At 54.1% G+C, this 22,600-nt stretch overlaps 1 protein-coding gene across 3 annotated transcripts in view; it reads right to left on the reverse strand.

Moving 5' to 3' along the window:
* KCNN3 (potassium calcium-activated channel subfamily N member 3) overlaps nt 1–22,600 on the reverse strand; it is a 153,639-nt gene that overhangs the window by 22,109 nt on the left and 108,930 nt on the right. For 2 of the 3 annotated variants that reach the window (XM_081304976.1, XM_081304977.1), the window contains exon 4: nt 174–315. In XM_081304976.1, the coding sequence (XP_081161102.1) occupies nt 174–315 (142 nt within the window). Of the gene's footprint in view, nt 1–173; nt 316–4,314; nt 4,360–22,600 lie in introns of all 3 variants that reach the window. The other variant, XM_081304978.1, reaches the window with a different exon arrangement.

Below are 22,600 nucleotides of genomic sequence, written 5' to 3' on the forward strand. Positions count from 1 at the left end.
GACACTGTCCAGAGGGCACCTCGGCCTTTTTCTGCACAGGGGCCACGCACGTAGGCCTGTCAGCTGGCGGTGGCCCCCACCTACCCCAGTTGGGAAGGCCCCTCTGTGTTCTAGTAAAGGGGTCAGCTCTGTGGCCCATTGTGAGGGCGGGGTCACGGGCAGAGGGTACTCACCATGATGCCGGTGAGGAGGCAGACGCCTTTCCCACAGTAAGTGTGGGGCACCATGTCCCCGTAGCCAATGGAAAGGAATGTGATGGAGATGAGCCACATGGCACCCAGAAAGTTACTAGTCACGTCCTGCTGGTCATGGTACCTGCCGAAGGGAAGACAGGGGTTAGTGGGGGGACCGCCACGGCCCGAGCAGAGACCGCGGGGGCCTAGACGGGGAGGAAACGAGGTATTTTGCTGAGGAGGACACAGCGGTGAGGGTGACACGGAGCTGCTGCTGTGACCCCCCAGGTCCTGCCTGCAGCTACCCCCTCCTTTGGTCCCCTCCCACCCCAGCTGCACAAGCCAGGACCCAGAGGCAAAGTGTTCTGTCATCATGTGTCCCACATCGTCGGCATCTCCTGAGCGTCGTCGGTAGGCTAGCTTTGGGTGAAATCAGGCAGAAATAAAATCTGAATTCTCCCCTCCAGGCCGACAGCGAAATGTCTGTGGATGTGATCACTCTGAAATCACGAGCCCTTGAAAAGGCAAACTGTCAAAAAACAAAAAAAAAAAAACCATGGAAAAATCACAGTTAGTGATGTCCCCTAAGAGAGCCGACGGGTTCCAGGGCTGGCATCTCCGTGTGTCTGGAGGGAGGCCGTGGCACCGGGGCTCTCCTCCAGCTGCCTCTGGGAGGGGGCTGGGGGCCACAGAGGCACAGGCTTCCTGGCGGAGCTCGTCAGGGTCTCGGGGCTGCCCTGCCCCGGGAAGAACCTACTGGGTCACTGTTTCCTCCGCCTGGACACCCACGCCCCCCCTGGTTTTCCTCCACCCCCGGGGGGCGGGGGGCGCTCAGCCCGGGAGAGGGTGTTGGCGTTTACAGAAGGGCACAGTAAGTGGGTGCAGGAGGCACCTGGGGGACAAAGGGGAGAAGTTAATGAACTTGGCCCCAACACACGAGGGTGAATCCGAGAAGGTGCCCGCCATGGTTTGCACGTGTCCTCCTTCAAAAATTAAGGTGTTGCCATCATCTCCCCCACGCCAGGGGGGAGGGGGAGGGTCTTGAAGAGACGATGAGGCCGTCAGGGCTCCTCCTCCCGGAAAAGAGGTTTTGTGCAGTGGTCCTCTTCCCTGGCTGGTGCCTTCTGCCTTGGGATGACACTACCTTGGTCCCCCTGGGGACACAGCATCCAGGTGACATCTTGGAAGCAGAAGCCGCCCTTTCCAGACAACTGAACCCTCTGCTGCCTTGATCTCGTACTTTCCAGCCTCTAGAACTGTGAGAAATAAATGTCCACTGTGTGTAGGTGACCCGGTCAGCGGTATCGTCTTATAACATGGCAGAGGACAAAGGCTTGACCCTCTAAGCAGGCCAGGGGAAAGGGTGCTCCGGCAGAGAGAAGACCCAGCGGAAGCCCCAGACCCAACAGAAGAGCACGGTGGTCCTTTTCCCAAATGCCCTCCGACAGGATCAGCCTGGACGGCACACAGTGGTCTGCATTTTATCCCGTAGGGCTACCACTCCTCAGTAAAATGTCCCGGTCAACCACTTGGAGGCCACTGGATAGGGGAGTTGAGACAGGGCCAGGGAGACCAGGCCCACCTGCTGGACAGAGCAGAAAGCTATTTAGGAACCTTCATCTACAGAATAAAGTCACCCGGAGTCCAACAGGAATTCACGCCCATGAAGTACTTGGGACAGGTCTGACGGCGGCAGCAGGAACTATTGCCCTCAGCGTTTGCTGAGCCCCACAGGGTCTGGCCCTCTGATTACCAAGGGCTCCTCTCCTGACCTCTGTAGGTTCAAGTTTATGTGGAAATGGGCCCGGATGGAGGCAGGGGCGCTACCAGTCAGAAAGGAGGTGGAGGATGGCCTCCACTGGGGAACATCAAGAGCACAACACAATGGATACCATTTATTGAGCACCTACTATGTGCTTGACACTTTGAACACAACCCCTCTGATCCTCACATCCTTTATTTTATAGGTAAGCAACTTGAAGCACAGAGATGCTGAGGGCCTTGTCCAAGGGCACACAGGAAGTCACGGAGACAGAGCCCATGTCCTTTCACTCTACCACTCAGCATCAGAGAGGCCAAGGGTGTGGGCATGTGTCCTGGGGACCAAGGAAGAAGTTTTAGTGAGAGGAAAACACGTGGGTCCAGGAACAGGCAGTAGAGGGCTTCCGAGACTAGTGTTCGGGTATTGGAAGGCCTGGGATTCTAGGAGCAGAGTTTGCATGTGGTCTTAGAGGCCTTGGAAGCAATTCTCGGTTCCTTGGCAGAGGAATGGCAAGATGACATGGCTTGCCGGGAAGGAGAGCCTGCAGGTGGCCAGCAGGACGTTTGAGAAGCTGGAACGAGGAGGCAGGGTAGCCAAATGGAAGAGGTGTGCAAAGCTCAGGAGGGAGACGGCAGCCCCCCACCACCTGGGCCCGGCCCTGTATCACCAATGAGCTGCAGCCCCAACTGAGTCCTCAAACAGCAGCGAGGGGGTGGCATTAGCCTTTTCGTCTCTGTCTGCACAAGGAGAGGGCGCCTGCTATGGCTGAGGAGAGCTGAGGACCAGCCGTCCCCTGCCCAAAGCACCGCTGGGCAGAGGGCCTTACCGCCTCCTTCTCTTGGCCTCATTTGCTCCCCAGATTCGCTGCTGCTGCCTTAGGACCCCTGACTGAATGCTTTCAGTGGGTCTCATTTCCCCAGGCTGGCCCACGCCTGCTCCTCTAGCTATCCTAGAGAAGCATGGGCTCGGGGTGCCCAACCCTGACCCCCAGATTGAGCCTGCCCCTGTGGGTCAGCCCCATCCCAGTTCTGACAGTCAGCTGCCTGCCCCGCCCTGATGGCCTACCCTGCCAGGCTCTCGGGCCATGCATCCCCCTAATCCCGCATGCTGGGAGGAGGGGTGGCAGGCCTGGCTTTCAGGCTGTGCTGGAAAATCAGGCTTTAGAATCTGTAATGCAGTAAGACTCGGGTGGTGGTGGCGTGGGGTGGGGAGCCAGGACACAGGGGGGAGAAGACTTGGCGGCAGCCCATGCTACAAGCCAGCAGCCTATAAGAACCACAGCCAGGGCCCTCTGTTCATCAGAAGAATATTTTCTGGAAGAACAAGCCTGGGGTCAGGTCTGAGGATGCGGAGGCCCAGGTGGGTTAGTAGGGAGGAGCGTCCACAGTCTTGGGCGGGGTTCGCGTGCATTGCAGTTGGAGCTCAGTGGCTGTGGGGCAGCGCCTTCATGTCCCTGTGACTCACTTTCCTTATTTGCTGATGGGAAGATGAAGTAAAATAACCCATGAGCAACAGTAGCACGGAGCTTGGCCCAGAGGAGGGGCTCACGATTAGGAGGGGCAGTGGTCAGTCTGAGAAACAATCCCCAGGAAAAGGCAGGGGTCTGGATTAACAAGTGCAGTGGGAGAGGACCCCCATCGGGGAATGGCAAAGCATCCATGGAGATGTCCTGAAGTGTAGACTGCAGAGGGATTTGATCCAGGGACAAAAGAAATGTCACAAGGTTATTGATGAAGAAGGGGCACGGGCCATTTGGTATCTGAGGACGATTCTTCTGGCGGTGTCAGACACTAAAGAGGTCAGATGGGGGACTCCTAGAAGGCTTGTAGGTGCCCACGGGGAAGCACTAGAGGACCTGACACACTCAGGGGAGCAGGGTGGATTCCTGGCCTGTCTCCTGTGCATTGACTGGCCACCTGCGTGGATCTCCACAGCCCCTTCTTTGTAAATCTTGCAGCTTAAATTAGTGTTCCCTGTCTGCTTAGGTGCCTTTGGGATGAGAATCATCCTAGTCACACAGGAGTGGAGTCAGAGGCAAAGAGATTAGATATCCAAGTGGGATTAAATATAAAGCAACAGATAATATCTCTCTCTTTAAAATGGACCTATGATTTGGTACTTTTTTTTTTTTTTTGTAAATTTCCTTTAGGTTCTTAGGGGCTTCTTTTTTCTTCACCATATAAAATCCCCTTAGTGCTAGCTGGGTGTGCTGGGGAGAGGAGAAACAGCTCTTGAGCCGGTCATCCGTCCATTCAGTGTCAAACTCCAGTGATCTCTCCTCTGATAGGGGCTGAGCAGAGGTGAGGTGAGGTGGACATGCCCCCTGCTGACCCCTGGCTTGGAGCATCATTGTGGAGATAAGACATGCATGCAACTCACCAAGCAGGAAGTGATGAGCGAGAAAGCCGGGCTGGTGATTCAGGACTGTGGGAGTAGAGAGGAGGGAGAAAATGTTTCTAAACCTATTCACAATTTTAGAGTGGTTTACACATGTCACAAATTCACGTACTAATCTCGTGCTATTTTTTGCAATAGAGAATTTTTTGGGGGGGAGGAGGAGGAATAGTTCCACTTCTTTAAAGGGGTCAGGAGGAAAAGATGTAGTTTTTCTTTGAGCTCAAGAGTAATTGCTGTAGTTATTCATTTATCTTTCAGGGCATGGACCATTTTTTTTCCACTTTCTAACATTACAAAATAAAACAGACACAAGAGACTGTGTGGTTGAGCAAAGATGGTGGATTAAACAAATACTTCTACTTCTGTTACCTCAAATCCCTTGTAGATTTGAGGGATCCGTGGGGCTGGGAGTCCCCTACTTGAAAAAATAAGCAAGCAACCAGGAATTCCCAGACATCCGAGGAAATCTCTAACATTAAAGACACAGACCAAAGCAGTCAATTAACACAAACAAAGAGAAAGGACTCTAGATAGGATGCAGATCATTCACAGAAAGGAACTCTTAAGGGGAAAAAATTCTATAATTAACACAAAGAGAGATAAAATAAGACACCGGACCCATGAGACAAGAATGGAATGCTCTACAAAGAACAGTCTCCTTAGCAGGACGGGAAGATAAATGGAACGCATCTCCCCAAAGGCAGAGAAAAGGTGAAGGGATAAAGAAAATGAGAACCAGGTATGAGAAAATCACAGACTCAGTCTACCCACTCAAGTCATAGCAGTTCCAGAAAGAAGGATTTAAAGGAAAAGGAAGGAGGTGGAGGAGAAAGAGAAGGAGAGAAATAATAATTAAAGAAATCATTTCCCCAAATTCCCCAGAATGAGCACTGAGTTGCTAAATCAAAGGCCAAAAGATCCTGTCAGACTTCCAGAAGGGGGGAGGGGAGGGGAGAGGGAGGGGGAGGGGCAGGGGGCAGGGGGGAGGGAGACAGGTCTGATACCTGGAATGAGAAATCAGAATGACTCTGGACTACTTCACAACGGCACTGGAAGCTGGAGGGCCATGGAAGAAAGCCTTCAAAATTCAGAAAAATTTTTTCCAAATCAGAATTCCAAACCAGGAAGACCAGAATTCTGAGCCAGCTAAAGCATTAGTTAAGTGGGAGGGTAGAATGGGAACACTTTCTGGTGTAGAATGTTCTGGAAGGTTCGCCTCCCCAACATCCTTCCTCAGGAAGCCACAGCAGAGTACGGCTCCAGTCCTGTGTGAACAGTCCAAGGAGTAAAGCAAGGGGGAAGAGGACATGGGAGGGCGTCCAGCGGCAGAGGAGCCTCAGGGTGCTGGGGTGGGAGGTCCCCGGGGGACAGCCAGGCTCCAGGTGTGAAGGGCAGCCAGAGAAGGCTCTGGTTCCCAGGAGACCAAATGAACAGCCCCATCTCCCCAAACTTCCTGAGAAGAGATTTAAATAACTGCCAGAGCGTGGATTCAAATTAGTGATAGATACATAGAACACTAAGCAGATGAACAAACATGATGATTAACAACTCCAGAAAACATGAAAAGTTGTGCAGAAAAGGAAAAGTTGTCATATTTTACTACAAGGCTCAACGATGAATAGAGTCAATTAGTGTTGACTGAGTGATGTAAACACTGATTACTGATTTAACCAAAATTAGGATGGAATTATGAAAGGAGGAGGGGGAGCAGGGGAGGGGAGGAGACGGGAAGAATGGAAGGGGAGGAGGGGGGCTGACTCCACCTTCCACCAGGGAAGCGCCTGGTAACGCCCCAAACCAGTGCCTCAGAGGCGGCAGCACAAGCCTGGCATTTAGAGACGTGGAGGGAAACACTGAGATCAATTAGCAAAAGGAGGTAAATCGGATGTCCCTGGAGAAGGATAAATGGGAAGACAGTAAATAGTACAAAATGACTAACCGCGAAGTCTACTCAGGTACAGCCTCAAGGATGCGAGACACACAGCCAGCCACGGGACGTCTCGTCAAGTCACAGAGCAGAAAACCAAAGGCAGCACCCACAGGCTCAGCTCGCGGGCCCCAACCTGTGGCATCTGCCGGCAGGTTCCCCCCAGTCCCGTCCCCCACCTCCCCCTACTCGATGGTTTCTCTGGGTCTCACGGCTGCCGTTTGCTTCTCTTCCTGATGTTCCACACAGGTTCTGATGGCCTACATCATTCATGATTCCATTTTCTATTTCCGAACTCCACAAAAATGAAGTCACGCTACAAGAATGTGGTAGGCAGCTTCTGAATTTTCCAATATACCCTTCCCTTTGTGAGGCATTCTCATACTTTTGGGATCCCTTCCTTTTCAATGTGGGCTGGACCTAGTAATTTGTTTCTAAAAAAAAAAAATAGAACATGGCAGAAGTTATGGACTGTGGCTTCCGAAGGTTACAATAGGATTGTGGCTTCCACCTCGGGTCATCTTTTACTTGTTTCTCTCTCGGATTCTCTCCCTGGGCCAGCTGGAGGAGAGGCCCACCTAGCAAGGGACCACAGTGACCTTGGGAGTGATACTAAGTCAAGCCTGACATTAGACCACAGCCGTGGGCGGCAGTGTGACTGCAATCTCACAAGAGACCTTGAGCCATTCAACCAAAACTCCTGACCCATAACAATCACAAGATGGTAAACGTGTGTGGCTTTAACCTGCTAAGCTTTGGGGTAATTCATTCTGCAGCGATAGATGACCATTACAGTGAACTCTTGTAGGATTTTTTTTCACTCAACATACATGTTGACATATGTGACTATGGTGTATTTTCGTGCCTGGACTATATTTCATCACATGAATATCCCAGGACTTATTCATTCATTCTTCTATTGAGGAATATTTGATTGCTTTCTAGGTTTTTCCTGTAATGGGCAGTACTGCTGCAAACATGCCTAATCATAGTTCATGCCTGGGATGAGTTTCTCTAAGACAAACACCTACGAGTAGATTTGCGGCTCGTAGGGCATGTGCACATTTAACTTCACTTGGAAAAGTCACACTGTTTGCAAGATGTCCGTACCAATTACCATCCTCAGCAGTGGATAAGGGTCCCTCTTTCTCCACATCCTTATGAACCTTTGCCATCATCTGATTTTAACTTTTTGCTTACCTAGTGGATAAGCTGACATCTCTCCATGTTTTTACTTTGCATTTTCACTGTAAAAGTCCGAGTGTGCTTTCATACGTTTGTTATGCATCTTTGCTTCAGAAAGCCATTCATGACTCTCGTCATTTTTCTATTGGTTTGTTTTTGTCTTATTTCTATTTATTCTTAAATATTATATATTTATATATTCTAAATAACAAGAACTTTGTTGGGGTCTATGTTACAAATATCTTATTCTAGTTTGCACTGCCTTTTTATTTTCTTTATAGTATTTTCAAGGAATACAAGTTTAAAATTTTACTGTGGTTGAATTTATCATTCTTTTCATCTATAATTACTGCCTTTCATGATTTTTAAAGAAGTCCTTCTTTACCTGAGTGTATGAAACTTTCTTTTAAATGTTTTAAAAGGTTGACTTTCTCACTGAAGTCTTTAATTCACCTGGAATTGATTTTGTGTATAGTATGTATTTTTTTTTTTAATATGGATATCCAATGACCCCAGGTCAACTTAATGGACCGTCCATGGTTATAGATAACACGTGGAAGGGGTGCCATTCCTGGGTTCTCCATTCTATCCTGTTGGACCACTCGTCTAACCCTAAAGTTACGGACGAGTCCTCCTGACCCTTTTCTGGGTACCTTCTTGGGACCTAACACGTACCAGATGCTGAGTCGATGCTTGTGGAATGAACGTGGCCTGTCCCTGTCCCCTGGGAGGGTGAGGCCTGCTGCCCTAACTCAGTGAGGCAGGCTAAAGTGACCTCAGCTGTTCTCACAACAGTTCACTTTTGTCAAAGTGGCTGCCAAATTCCTTGGGCTTGGAGTCAGTCTTCACTATTAATGAGAACTCAGCTTCTTGACACTCGCTGTGACCTGTTACAGCAGCAGGGTGACGGAAAATACGCCCCAGTGAAGCCAGCGGACTGCCTTTTCTTCTTCCTTTCCCAAAGAAGCCTCAACACTTCTGAAAGTGAATTTTTTGTAAAAGACCCAATAGATCTGAGCCATCTGATGGCTTAGCCATTTGTCTTGGGTCTAGTTGGTTGGTTGGAAGGAGCAGGGGTCAAGCCAGGCCGTCGGCAGGACTCCACCCAATGGACCGCTTGGTTCTCGACTTGCAGTGGATCTTAGATTTGGCCAGACAGTCCCCTGCCCACTGAGCCGGGGCCCCGTGCTTGCTAGATCCTTCAACAGAGAAACTGACATGAACCTGGCTTGATCTCTGGGGGCCTCTGGCCCTGCCGTGCTTCCCTCCTTGGAACACTGTCCGTCTGGGCATCTTGAGAGCTTGTTGTCTGGCTTTCTCCCACTCTGGCCACGCCTTCACTCCGACCTCCTCTTCAGGGTTGTGGTGCTGCCAGCTTGCTGTCTGCGTAGACCTCTCTGGCTCCTGTCATCCTGCCATGTCCTCCCCGGTCCTTCTAACTGACCCTTCAAGACCCAACTTAATCGCCATCACCACCTGCCCAACCAAAGTGGGCTCTGCCTCTAATCCCAACACACTGGGTCTCCGCTCCTGCCGCCCTGGCACTAAGACCACAGGCCACCTGGGGCCAAGGCTAGACGCCCAGGCTCCAGGTCAGACCACCCACTTGTGAGTCCAGTTTGGCCCCTTAGTATCCGCACGACCTTGTCCTCAGTTTCCCCACCTGTAAACAGGATAATCCTTGAATGACCCGACTCTGAGCCCTAGGAGGGTGACATGAACGGGTGCCCCTCAAACAATTAAAACAGCGTCTGCAACAGAGTGGGTCTAAAGAAACGCGTGGCCCACACCCGTAATCCCAGCAACTCAGGAGGCCAACTTCGTGAGGCCCTAAGCAACATAGCGAGACCCTGTCTCAAAATAAAATATAAAACAGGGCTGGGGATGTGGCTCAGTGGTTGAGCGGCCCTGGGTTCAATCCCTGGTTCAAAAAAAGAAAAGAAAAAGAAAGAAAAGAAATGTTGGCCGTGTGCGATTACCATCTTGAGTGGATATGTTTCGTCTTGGCAGAGCTGAGCGGACACAGGATCTGGAGTCCACAGACTGCCTTTCACACCCTAATGGCTTCGTGACCTTGAACAAGTCCTGTCACTGTCCTCTCTTCAGGGAAGCAGGTGTCATGGTGTCCGCTCTGCCCATCTCAGGAGGCTGTGGCGAGGAGGAGCGAAAGTGGAAGGGCCTGTCAGCCTTCGATGCGTGACACTGATAGAGGCGTGTGACTGCCTCTCAGAGCGCCTCCCACCCGAGGCTCTGTCCTAGTGACAAGGACAGCCATGAAGGGGGAGCAGGCCGTGGACACTTTCATGGAGGAAGAGTTTTCCTTTGAATCTTCTGTTCCTGAGCCCCTTACCCATCTCCAGCAGAGCCTGCCTGCTCCACCTTCAAACGATCTCCAGAGTCAGACCCCCTCGTCCCCTGGCCCGCTCCAGCCCCTGTCCTCTCACCCGGATCTCAGCAGTGGCCGCCTAACTGACCTCCCTGCGTCTGCCTGTGCCACCCTCGCCCTGCCCTGTCTGGCCTCTTTACAGCAACCACAGCAGGCCTTTCGAAGGGTAAGATGAACGGTCCCGAATCTGTCACATCCCAAGGCAAAGTCCCCACGGGGCTGCACCAGCCTAAAGAGCATCCCTCAACCCTGGGTCCTCTCGGAGCCCTACAGCTCCTGGGGGGCCTCATCCCCAGGCTCATCGGGAGGCTCTGACCACCCTCGGTAACGGCGCTACCCACCACGCCCCGGCTCCCCGCCCTCAGCAAGGATCGCCATTTGGCTCATGTTTTGAGTTTATTGAAGGTCAACCTCCACTAGACCTCAAGTGGCAAGAAGGAGAGGCTGTTGGTTCTGTTGCCTTCCGTGTCCCCACTGCCCAGTCAACACGGTTAGGGGGAGGATGAAGACGGGCACGAACGCTCCTGGTCAGTCTGGTCAGCAGCCGCGGGTCAAGGGTTGTCACCCCGATCTCACAGCGAGGCGAGGGGGAGCCTGGGAGAATCTCCCACCTCCCTACTCCTCACAGCAGGTCGGGGAGAGATGGGCGCTCAACTCCACTTTTGTTTTTCTGATGCTAGAAACGGCAGCTGCAGTGAGCAGGGTATCTGTGCCCTGGCAGGGACCAGACAGGCTGGCGGAGTCCCTCTTGGCCCCAGCCAGCAGGCTGTGTGACCAGCCCTTAGCAGCCGGGATTAGGAGGGTACATACTCTTACGAAAGGAGTGACACTCCCAACCCTGTTCTGCCTTTGTCCTCGTCCCCCACGTCATCAGCTCCTAATCACCAAATGTCCTGCATGCAGGACCACGTAATTCCAGCCTGGGGGGGAAAATGGGGTGAAATTGCCGTTTTAAAGGACATTATGAACCGTAGCTTAGAAGCGTTTGAGAGATGCTGTAGGTGTGTGAAACAGCATTATTGAAATTCAGTTAACTGAGGAACAAATGGCTTAGGGTGACTTCCAGGCTATCACTGCTTATTCTCGCTGCAGGGTGAATTCATATAAAAGCAAAAAATAAATTCTTTTCTAAAAACAATATCCTTCAAAGACATTTTAAAAATGAGATAAAAGGCTTCGGAGACCCGGGGCTGACCACGATCTACTAGGTCACATGCCTTGATGACATACATCACCCTCCAGGGTGGGTCCCTAATTTTTAGAAGCTGGCTTTGAATTTAGAGGGGGTTCCCCTAGACCAGGTAATTCCAGGTGACAGCCTGGGGTTCTTTCAAGGCCAATCCGAATCTAGTCCTTTATCTCCAGCCACAGGAGCCCACAGCCCGGGTGCCAGGCCTCCAGATATTTTTGAAAGGTGAGAAACTGGTACCAGCAGAACTCCGTGGCTCCAACTCGCAGCCGTGACATGCCAGCCACAAGCCAGCTTGCTCTGTCCCCATGAACTCGGGGCTTGGCTGGTGTGGCTTTCTCTGGCAGAGGTGACGGCACCTTGTCTCCTTTAGCATTTCCCCGGGGAGACGCTGGACCAGCTAGGGAAGAGTCTGACACTCGCTGGTGTCACACGGCTGGATGCCACCTCCCCACAGCCGAGTGTCCCTTCTCGGGGACCTCTTGGTCCCCACAGAGCCAAGGAGGCAGCCTTGGAGGGAGACCGGCTGCGTCCCCTCCTCAGTCCGTCTTCTTCTTGGAGGCGAGCAATGTCGACCTTTCTGGATGGTTATTGAATTAAGGACCAGATGGCTCATCTGGCAAACCCTCCGAGTCAGCTTCTCAATTTGTAATGTTTTCTTTCTTCTTATTAAAAAATATTTCCATGTTTCCTGATTTGGAAATGTTTAATAAAATGCATGAAAATGGAGAGAAAAACAATATGTTGGAGGAAGCACGTTCCCAGGGAGGCACGTCTCCCGCTGTGTCTGGGGTGGCGAAGAGGGCGCCGTCCGAGAGTCCGCGCGGGGCTCCGTCCCAGCCTGGCCACCGTCGGGGCAGCCTCGGGGAGGCGAGGCCCCCTCTCCATGTCCCCAGCTTCCCTTCCTTTCTGGGTCCTCCAGCTCCACAGAGCTGCCCTCGCTCTGTGTCCCCACACCCTTGTCCTGGGGAACCGGCCTCCTGGTGTATCACCGCAACAGTCTCCCCAGCTGGTATCCTTGGGGACACTCATGGCCAGGCCTCCTCTGTACTGCAGTCAGGAAACTCCTTTCCAAACACAAGACCCTCCCTGCCCCCAATCCACCCATGCTCCCCGGCCTAGAATGCAGGGAGGCAGGAGGGACAAGCCGGCCTCCGTGGGGAGGCACGTTGGGGTCCACAGACTCTCCCTCCGGGACACCAAGGAGTTGGAGGACTGACATGGTGAACAGCTGGCTTTTTGTGCTTTGACAGCACCACTCTGGCTCTCCTCCGCAATAAGGAGGGCTGGGCCCAGCCAGCCTGGTGGCAGTGATTTCTGTCCTGGGGCACGATGACAACAGAAGCCAGTCGTCCGACCAGACCTCTCCTGCATCCCCAGAGTTAAGAAATCAGGAGTCAGGCCGGGAACTGTTGGCGGGGACAGAGGCGCCTTAGCCTAACTCCTTAGACGGTGTCCAGGGCCTGCCTGCCTCTCCAGCCCCAGGGCAGCTGCCTCCTGCCTCTCCCAACCCCTCTCCCCCGACTCCAGCGCTGCCCACGCTGGTCCCTTTCCCTAGAGTCCCCTCCCACCCAGAAAATCACCTCCTCCCGAGCCTTGCTGGATCAAGGGGACCCCCAGGAACCGCACAGGGGTCTTCAGCTCCACGTGTCTCCCGGTCACCTCCCAGCACAGCGTCTAACTTGCTCCTGGGCCTGTGCCCCTCCATGGGCAGTGCCACCCGGGCCGGCGGGCACCAGGAGGAGGGCAGCCAATCTGCTGGAGGAACCGGTGGGGAATGAGGGCCCGGGGGAGGTGAGGTAAACCTGGCCTCTCCCTCCCGCCCTCTTTGGGCCCTGCTTTCTGTCACCACTGCTGTCTTTGGGCCTCGGTCTGCCGCCTGTGATCTTCCTCCCTCTCGGCCCAGCCTCTTCCTGACACCCGCCATCAGTCACAGAGCGTGACTCGGAAGCCAAGAGGCCTCACCTGGCTTAGTTTTTATAGACAGAGACAAGAATAAAGTAGTTGGGATTCTGGTGAAATATTTCCTCAGAGATCTCGGGAATGATGTATTTCTCATCTCATTTTATTTCTGGGGCCATCTCTGCGAGGTAGGCGGAACCGGATATCAACCGTATTATAAGAGATAACCATCATCATCATCTATCAAGCGCCAACCAGGTGCCACTCGGGTTACACCTTGATGTGCATTATCTCACGGAATCCTCGCAAAAACAAGATTTGGGATTGTCAGCCATTTTTCCTGAGTCGGAAACTCAGGCTCAGTGAGGTTAGGGAATTTGCACAGAGACTGAGTGGCAGAGCAGAGTGTGAGCTTGGGTCGGTCCCAGTTTGCATCCCTGGGCTTGACGACAGGATGCCAGGGAGGTTGAGTGGAGAGATTTCTGGGAACTTCTTTTCTTGGGTATCGGAGCCTGGGTCTGTATTACAATGAACTCGCTTCACAGGGGAGAAATCCAGAGCTGGGGTGGCCCTGTTCCAAAGCCTAGGTTGTGCACTGTGCAGTCCCAGGGAATGCCATTCACAAAGACTTCAGTGTTCATGGCGCCCCCTGGAGGGAAGGGCTGCGTGGTCAGTGGTCCTGGCTAGAGCCCCAAAGAAAGGAAGGGTCTCTTCTGCTTCGGTTATGTCTCCGAAGAGGATGTAAAGCAGGCAGCTTGCCGGGCAGGTGATGTTGTGGAGGGCACGGAGCAGCAATCTCCCCGGCAGGTTCAGGTGGGGTGGAGGCGGGGTTAGCTCTCTTGTTTCTGCTTCCAGAGCACAGAGCTTCCCGGACGGGAGACAGGAGCCCTAGTGGGGGGCTTCCCCTGCTCCTGAAAGAGGGGGTGCTGAGGAGGAGCCCCACACATCGGGGTGAGTAGGAGGAGCCCCAACTGTGCACTGGCTGAAAGCAGCCCCTGGGGAATCCTGGAGAGAGGACCGGTCAGAGTGGAGGACCTGGGGAGAGTCTGCCCGAGGACAGGACATCCACCCAGGGACCCTGGTCCAGGGGACATGGCTGTGGGGCTCCAGGGACTGCGGGACGCTCCCGACCACAAGCAGCCCGCACAGAGGGTGCAGCTGCCTCGGACTCTGGCCTCCTCCCTCAGGCCGGGGTCCAGAAAGCCACGCTGCCCAAAAACTCTGGCCAAACGAAGGGTGACCGGGTCTGGGAGCAGGGCAGAGGGAGATCCTCAGGACCTGGCCAGGCCTCGCTGTCCCTCACAGCCAAGTCACCGGGACCTTGGCCGACATGATTGAATGGAAAGTTCTGGAATGCATCAGAAGTAACCCTTAGGCTGAGGTTCAGTGCTGCGTGGAGAAAGGAGTGGGGCCGGGCACCCCCACCACAGGGGCTTCCTGGTGGGAGGGATTTCCAGGTTCTCGAAGCAGCCGAGCCCCAACCTCTCAGAGGGCAGCCATTAGACAGAGGGTCCGGTCGGGGCCTGGGTGTTCCTCAGCCTGGGAGCGGAAGAAAGGGACCTGGCTGGGGCAGGCTGCCCTCAGCTCGGACATCCTAGCCACGGAGGAATTCTTTGCTGGAGGAAAAGAAACAGCAAGACGAGTGGAGCTGGCCATCTGCAGTGTTCTCCTCCTCTGTAGGGCCCGAGGGGACAGGGCAAAGCCCCCGGTACTAAGCCACGTCACTCTGGCCTCCGGGTCCTCCTCCGAGCGATGGGGGGCCCGTGGGTGGGAGGGCCCCTTCCAGCGGCGAGCAGCTGAGGTCCTTGGAGAACTGGGTGGTCCTCCCCTGTCGCCCACACCAGACGGACAGTGGGAGACGGTGGAGCCAGCAGCCACAGCCGGACTCACGAGGGGCAGCCCCACATCCTCCTGGTGGGACCAGCATCATGGGAAGCACACGGTGGCTTCGCTCGGGTCCTTCCCACAGAGTGGACACTCCTCGGGCATCAGCCCAGAAGCTTGGGACTCTCCCCTTTGTTGGCATTTTAGGGAAGCCAGAGGACAGTCGTTGACCCAGCGGGAGTTCCCGGTGGGCCGGCCCCGTCCCTCGGAGTCACCGAGTCCTGGGGCCTCCCGTAGCCCTGAGGTGGCATGCTATTTGGATCAGGAACGGAGGCCACCATGGGCCAGCTGTCTCAAGACCAGGTGCTTCTCTTGACAGGCGGCCTCTTTCTAGCCCTGGGGACCATCACGTGGCCCTGCGTGGTCTGCTCCCTGCTGGGGCTCAGACCCCCACCTTGCTGTGGCCCTTGGAGAACTGGACAAGTCGCCTCTCGTCTCTGCAGCTTGGCTTCCTCCTCTGTGAAGTGTGAAGCTGAGCCTCCGTGACCTCCAGGGACCCTTCCAGCGCTGTCGCTGGGTGTTTCCTGAGTCACACTCTGTCCCCTTTCCCTGTCACCCTCCCGGTCCCAGGGGAACTGGGCGACTGCAGATGCAGACAGAAGCCTGCGGCAGCCCACAGGACAGGACACAGCCAGCCTCGGCTCAGGGCTGGCCAAGCCTCGGGCAGGTGACCGCCTCCAACAGCCCCTGACGTAGGACTTCTGCCCACTGACCACCAGGGACCCTGGAACAGAACTGGGGGGGCAAGTCCTCTGCCAAGTCCACTGTGGGAAGGTAAGAATGGCCCGCTCAGAGGCCCCACGGCAGCCAATCTGCCTGCGTCTGGCCCTCTGTCTCCCCCTGCCCAGGACCCCACAGGGGCCCCTGGACTCCGTGCTCTCCGTCCCCAGGCCCGGCTCTGTTCTGGAGGAGCAGTCACCGGGGGAGACGCTTGTTACATGTTGCCAGGCAACAGACACTGCTGCCTGAAGAGTCCACTGCTGCCTCCAAGAGTCCAGAGGCCGGGAGACGGGGGGAGGCAAGAGGTGGCCAGGGGACAAAGGAGAGGGGCTGGACCCTGGAGTAGAGAAGGACAGAGCAGGACGAGAGCCGGCAGCTGCACCAGGTGCCAAAGCAGACAGATGCGGGGACTGACTCACTGAGACCAGGAGCCAGACCGCGCAGGAGACCTGGAGGATGGCGTCTGGTGACAGGCCTGGAGAGGCCTCCGGGTTTCGTCTCTGTCAAATCCGCTGGAGATGGGCTGTGACAATGACGACGGTGTGGTGACGATGCCTTGGGTAGACACCTACCTTGTTCTGGAGTCTGCTTTTACCTGATGCCTGAGTTTCATTAAGTGCCTCTAAAGCAGTGGCACGACTCGTGGGCTTTCCAGGAAACACCACTGTCCTCCGAAACCAAGGCCTCCACAGCCATCAGTCAGCTCACCTGAGCCCCAGGCCATTTGCACGTTACCTAAGAGCCCTGGGTTCTGGGATCTCCCAGCACCACAGGGATCAGAGAGGGAAGGGTCTCCACAGAGTAGGGCCCAGGACAGTAGGATGCTCATGGAGTGGGGCAGGTGAAAGCACCTCCGGCTCCCACCCCTCCCAAAGCCTCTGCTTCCCCTTCCTAGAGGAGGAACATGGTTCCCGCCCCTCACTCCTTTTGCTGTGCACAGGAGAAGAGGCAGAGATTGGAAGGCGGTGAGCCATCAGAGAGCCCTGGATTTGGTAAAAGATGGTGACCAGCCACCTGATTACTAGCCGGGCACCGGATCAACCTGATTACAGACTTGCAACCTCGTGCCTGGGTGGGGGCTCCCCTCACTGCCCCGGGTCTCGGATTTTCCATCTGTGAAATGGAGCTAGTACTACAAAGGACTCCTCCGAGCGTCAGCTGGGACAGTGCCCATTAGGAAAGAGCTTAGCAAGTGACCACACCCTCTCTCCTCCCTAGTGGGGGTGACCTGAGACCCTGGCTCAGCCTCGCCCCACCTCCGGCTCGGTATTGTTTGGCCTCAGGCAGGTCATCTCAGGAGACTTTATAAATAAATATGAATATAATAATACCTAGATAAATCTCAGGTTTGTTTTCTGAAACAATGAAAAGCCTCAAGACATATTCATTCCCTAAATAAAATCCATCATTTAAATTATAAACAAGAACAGGCCAAGTTAAGAAGGCTGGTAACTAAGTACAAACAATTTTGTGTGTGAGATTTGAGGAAATCGTCATGAAGCTGTTATCCAGTGAACTGCGCTCGCGCTGACTTCTCTGCGAGTTTGACAACATAACACAGGTGTCTCCCGGGTTAACTTTGATATTTCTTTTCTCAGAAAAAGTACAGACAGTCACCAAGCCCCACTGACCCCCCGAAAACTGACATGTGGCCTCCAGTGGACTGTTTCAACTGTACCCAATAACAGGAAATGGCTTCCCACTTAAAAAAAAAAAATCACTGTTTTTCTATCATAACAATCATCATTTTTTTTCCTAGAAACTGGAAAGCATGCCCTCAAAAAACATTGTAAAATGACCCCACACCCCAAACGGAAGAAAAAAACTCGACTAAATCCCCGGTTACGTTCTTCCTTCTCTTTCCCTCCCCTCTCAGTCCCCTCTGTACCCATACACAACTCTTCAATGTGACCAAGACCCCAGAGCCCAGCCATGGCCACCAGGATCCCAGGGCGCGAGGCCTCACGGAGTCCCAGGTCTCATCTGTGAAGTGCTGCCCCGTCCTGCTGCTCAGTCACTGAAACTTCAAAACCCGCCTGGGAAGTGGGCAGGGCGTCTCCAACCTGCAGGACACCAACGGGGCCCAGGGGAGAAAGGAGCCGGGTCGGCCACAACAGCTACCTCATGAACAGAGGGTGAGGGGCTTGTCAAGGTCACACCATGGCTCACTGCCTAGCTGGGCCACGGGCCGGGGCTTCTGACTCAGACGCCACGCTGATGTCACTACAACTGAACTGACTGGCTTTTATCGTGGGCTGACTGGGTTTGGTTGGTGGAGGGCCATGGAGCCTAGCAGTAACAGAACGTATCCAGCAGTAGCATAATTGGAAGTCAGAAAAGCTGATTTTGTAACCTGGTGTAAAATGACAGAGATTTGGTGCAGGGAGGTAACAGAGAAAATTAATTTGAGAGAAATTATAGAATAAGAATCTAAAGCTTGGCACTCAATAGAGGGCTGGCACAGGTAGCCACGAGCACAAGGATGGCAAATAAAGTGAAAACTGTGGCCCAATTATCCATCTTCTCTTGTTTATTAGTAAAAAAGAAAAACCAGAAATGAGCAATAGTTAAAAATGATAACGACTGCATTTTACCCAGCCATGTGAATGACCTATAGATTTATAAATGGAAGTGATATTATCACTTCCAGGAAATGTCCTTAAACAGAAAAACATCTACCTTCTTATGCTGGTGAGAAGTTAGTAGATGGCTGGCTGGAGCTCCAGCAGCCTTTTTGAACTATGAGGAAGAAGCCATGTACCAAGAATGGTAGGACAACAAGGGGCTTGGTTGAAGTGGGGTTTTTTTTTTTGTTGTTGTTGTTGTTGTTTGTTTGTTTGTTTTTCTGTCAGAGATGGCGGCCTGAGTCCATGATGCCTTACCTGCTTTGGAACAGCCCTTTTCTATGAGAAAGAAGTTTTTTTTGTTGTTTTTTTTTTTGGGTTTTTTTTTTTTTTTTTTTTGCATGAGAAAGAAGTCTTGATTTTGTTTAAGCTATTATTATTTTGGTTCCCTGTCTCTTACAGCCAAAAACTAATACTAACTGATACAAAGAAGACCAAAAAGAGAAGCAGAGAGAGAATTCAGGTGCAAGGTGATGAGTGCATCACAGGCTTGATGCATGAAACGTCGGCACACGAGACCACGCAGGTAGGAGTCTTAGCCTGGGACAGGACGGATCAAGGACCCTCTCTGCCACCGTCACCCCCAGTCAGTTTTTCTCCTGCTCATTCTGACGCAACGGCCCCCTTTGTCAAGTAGCTTTCTTGCTTGCTTCCAGCCTACCCACAAGGTGACTGAGTGATACTCTTAGGATTAACCAGGTTGTGTCATTGTCCCATTTAAAATTCAAGGTCCCCCAGCTCCACCGGTTGCCATGGTCCCCAAGGTCCCCATTGTTGGCCTCCCAGCCCTGCAACACTCAGTCCGAGGCCCACTCAGATGCTCCCCCTTCTCTCCCTTCCGGTGGCCACACACCAAGCTCTGGTCAGTGTGGGGACTCTGCACCACTGTCCCTTCCTCTGGGAAAACCCACCCCCTTGTCTACAAATGGCTCAATTCTTCTCCCTTAGCTCTGCCCTGAGACAGCAGGTCCTGGCTAAGCAGGATCCCTCCCCAACTCCATTGCTTAAAAAAAATAAAGAATTTTACGATCATCTTTTCCCCTGCCACAGTAGACATCCTGGGTTTGAAACTGAACACGTTTGCTTCCTTCCTGTTTGGAATCTCTCTCCCCTTACAGATCATGAGCTCCATGAACAGGGAAATCACCAGCGCTTTATTCACTGAGGAATATTTAATTCCTAACGCGGTGCCTGGTGCGGCAGGACTCGGTGACCATTAGTGTGTTGTTATTATTATTATTGAAGAAGCTGATCATGGCAGAGCAGGGCGGCTCCCGGGGACATGGGAAGTACCGGTGCATTCTGGTGAGACTGGCTGCATTCTACCCGGGCGAGCAGGATGAGGGAAATGGCAGAGGAGGGGGAATGTCCAGCCCAAGCCAGCAGATCTGGGGGAGGAAAGAGGGGACGGGGACAATCAGGGATGGGTCCAGAGATCCCACACTCCTTGCGGGCAATTTCCATTTAAAGATCCACAAGAGCCTGATAAGCCATCGCAGAGAATTGAAGGCAGAGAGAAATGGATCCCAGGCCAGCCCCGGCCCCACTGATAACACTGGGCACAGACAGGAGCCTCCTGGCACTTGGAGTCCTGCCCGGTGCCCACATGGACACTCTGACCTAGGCATGGCACCTATTCAGAGGTGGCCACAGGGGGTTGGGTGCAGGTTGCTTTGTGCAGGGCTCAGGCTAAGCGAGGCCTTTGCAGGGGGTTATAGAATAGTCCACCTACACAGAGATGTGCCCTGGGTCTCACTCCCTAAGTCCCAAGGTCTTGGAGACCTTGCCCTCCCTATGGGCAGCTCTCAGGGAGAAGAACACTGAGAAAACGGAGACGATCTGACATTGGGGCATCAGGTGCTGTCCGGGGCCCCCACTGCCTGAGGACATTGATGACCAGGAGGAGGGAGGCAGGAGGGGGAGTCTGACCAGCTGACCAGTCCCTCGGGAGACCCAGCTGGAGAGGGGAAGATTGAAAACTTGCCTGCAGTCCTGGAGGACACACCAAGGTGCTCGCCTCGTGCTAACTGCTATGCCCAGGGCAAAGGGCTCTTGTTGAATTGCCCCATTTCCTGGCCATGGTCACCAGCTAGTAAGAGCCGACCCAAGCCCGCCAGGCCGTGTTGCTGGAACTTCTTTTGTGTGGACCCAGAAATCAGTGTTAGGACCCGGGACAGAAATTACACAGAGTTAAATCAAAACCAATATTAGCAAGATAGAAATCTCTGTTATCACAGCTGTCTGCAAATGGATTAAGTTGTCTTTTAAAGCAACAAGAGCCCTGTGCCGGGGGTGTTTGATAGGGGCACGCGGCTCTGACGGGGTCAAGTGCATGTGTAAAGGTCAACAGCAGAACCTGGGTTCCCGCCTGGTTTATAATGTAGTTGATCTGCTGTGCTGGGCACTCCCCCTGGGTCAGCTGAAACATGCCTAACTTTTCCAGAAGGAGTTTTACTAACCAGGCTCTGCGCCTCCTACGAGGGTGTCAGGGCCCACGGGCCTGCGTCACATGCCTGGGCCTGGCCGATGAGCCTGCAGGGCTTTGCTGGCAGGCTCCCCAGGAGCCTCTGGGGAGAACAAAATGGCCGAGTGTGTCGGGGCAGTGGACTCCTGAGGACCAGGGAATGGTGGTCACCCCTAGACTCCTAGGCACAGAGTGGGCAAGCAGGCCCCCAGGCAGAGCAGAGTGACGGGTTCCCTCCTGGCCCAACCTCTGGAGACTGGGGCCGACTCTCATGGGGGGACACCACGTCTCCTAACAGAGGCCGGGAATGGCCCGAGACGCAGGGCACCCGCAGGGGCAAGGCCACGGCCGACAGGGACGCAGGGTTCTGAGGGGTAGTCACGCACGGACACCCTCAAGCTGTGGCCTGGGGTGCCAGCCTTTGCTGCTAGGAGATCCTGCTCTGCGGCACAGGGCACAGTGGGGTCAGGAGGGGCGAACAAAGCAACCCCCAAGTCAAAAATGGAAAAGCTGCAGCAGATGGACTTCCTGTCCTGACCGCCGGCCCACAAATAGCCGCGGCTGCAGGCCTCAGGAACCGCTCCCTCTTCCTCACCTGCCCTCCGCGACGCCCACCCTCACAGGACTTTGGCACAGTCTTCCCCTGGGGGGCGGGGGGTACCCTTTCCACTGTCACCAGAGGGTGCACGCCAGGCCCCGGGGTCTGGGGCGTCCATCCTAAGAAATGACCTCATCCTCGCCCACACACCAGCAGGCCGGCATTTCAGGGGCAGACCTCGGAGGACCCTCCCTGGCTGGGTCCCCCTCAGGCCCAAGGAGCCACTCCCCAGCAGGAGAGAGCCGAGGGAGCCCAGGTTTCCTGTGACACAGGCTGGAGTCCCCTGGGAATTGACTCCCCTGGAAAAACGGAAGAAGTTCTCCACGCAACACGGGGCCCACTCTGCACCCACACTGTCCCAAACCTGGGGCTTCAGACTGTGATTGTATGGAAAATGTCCTGTTTCCCCCACTTCCTGGTTCTCCCAGGAGCTGTCATTCCCTAATTATAACGCAATCGATGACTGATTTATAAGTAACGAAATAAAAGGACGAAGAAAGTAGACACAGACCGTCTCCACGTCTCAGGGTGGAACAGCACACGCTGGAGATGAGAAGGGAGAAGGAGATAACAGAGAGAGGCACTGGGCGGTGGAGGGCAGGGGGAGGGACGCAGAGCCTGTGCACGAGGTCAGAACGGAGTCCCACCAGGGCAGGAAGGAGGAGCAGCCAGGAGCGATGGCCACCCCTGGGCCACTCAGGCTGCCCACCCACAGCGGGTGGGACTCTCCAAGGGCTTCCCTGCCCACCAGTCCCTGCCTGTTCCCTGCCAGGTGGGCCCACATCCCCTAGAGGAGGGAGTCTCTGTCCCTATCACACCCTGGGCCGCCTGGCAACAGCCTTGGCCGTGGGAGCCACCTGCAGACCCGCGGTGGCCAAGGAGGACAGCACAGTTCTCACCTCCCAGCTCAGCTTCTGGAGACTGGGGCCAAATCCCCAGGGACAGAAGAGTGTGGACTGCAGGGTCCCAGAGCCCGGCAGGTGTCCCGCACAGCGGCTGAAGGGCCAAGGAAACTGCTCAGGTCACCCTTCACCTCAGAACCCCGACTGTCTGGCCGGCGACTCTAGGTGCTCACATAAATGTCCTGCGGCCAGTAGGGAAGAGGACCAGCCCAGGCTGGAGTCCCCAACAGCCTGGTCCACGGAGGCCACTCACAGCTAGATGGGAAGAGGAGCCCTTCAGAAGGCTGGGCTCTTAGGGAAAATGAAGGGGGAACTAAGACGTTCCATTTCACTTTCCAACCCTGTTGCTACAAAATGTGACTTCTCGTGATAAATGAAAAGAGGCTTTGTTAAGGGTGAACATTAATCCCAGCAGCTCAGGAGGCTGAGGCAGGAGGATCGTGAGTTCAAAGCCAGCCTCAGCAACTTAGAAGGCCCTAAGCAACTC

This window comes from Spermophilus citellus (assembly GCF_964194105.1).
Source record: "Spermophilus citellus genome assembly, chromosome: 9".
Lineage (NCBI taxonomy): Eukaryota > Metazoa > Chordata > Mammalia > Rodentia > Sciuridae > Spermophilus > Spermophilus citellus.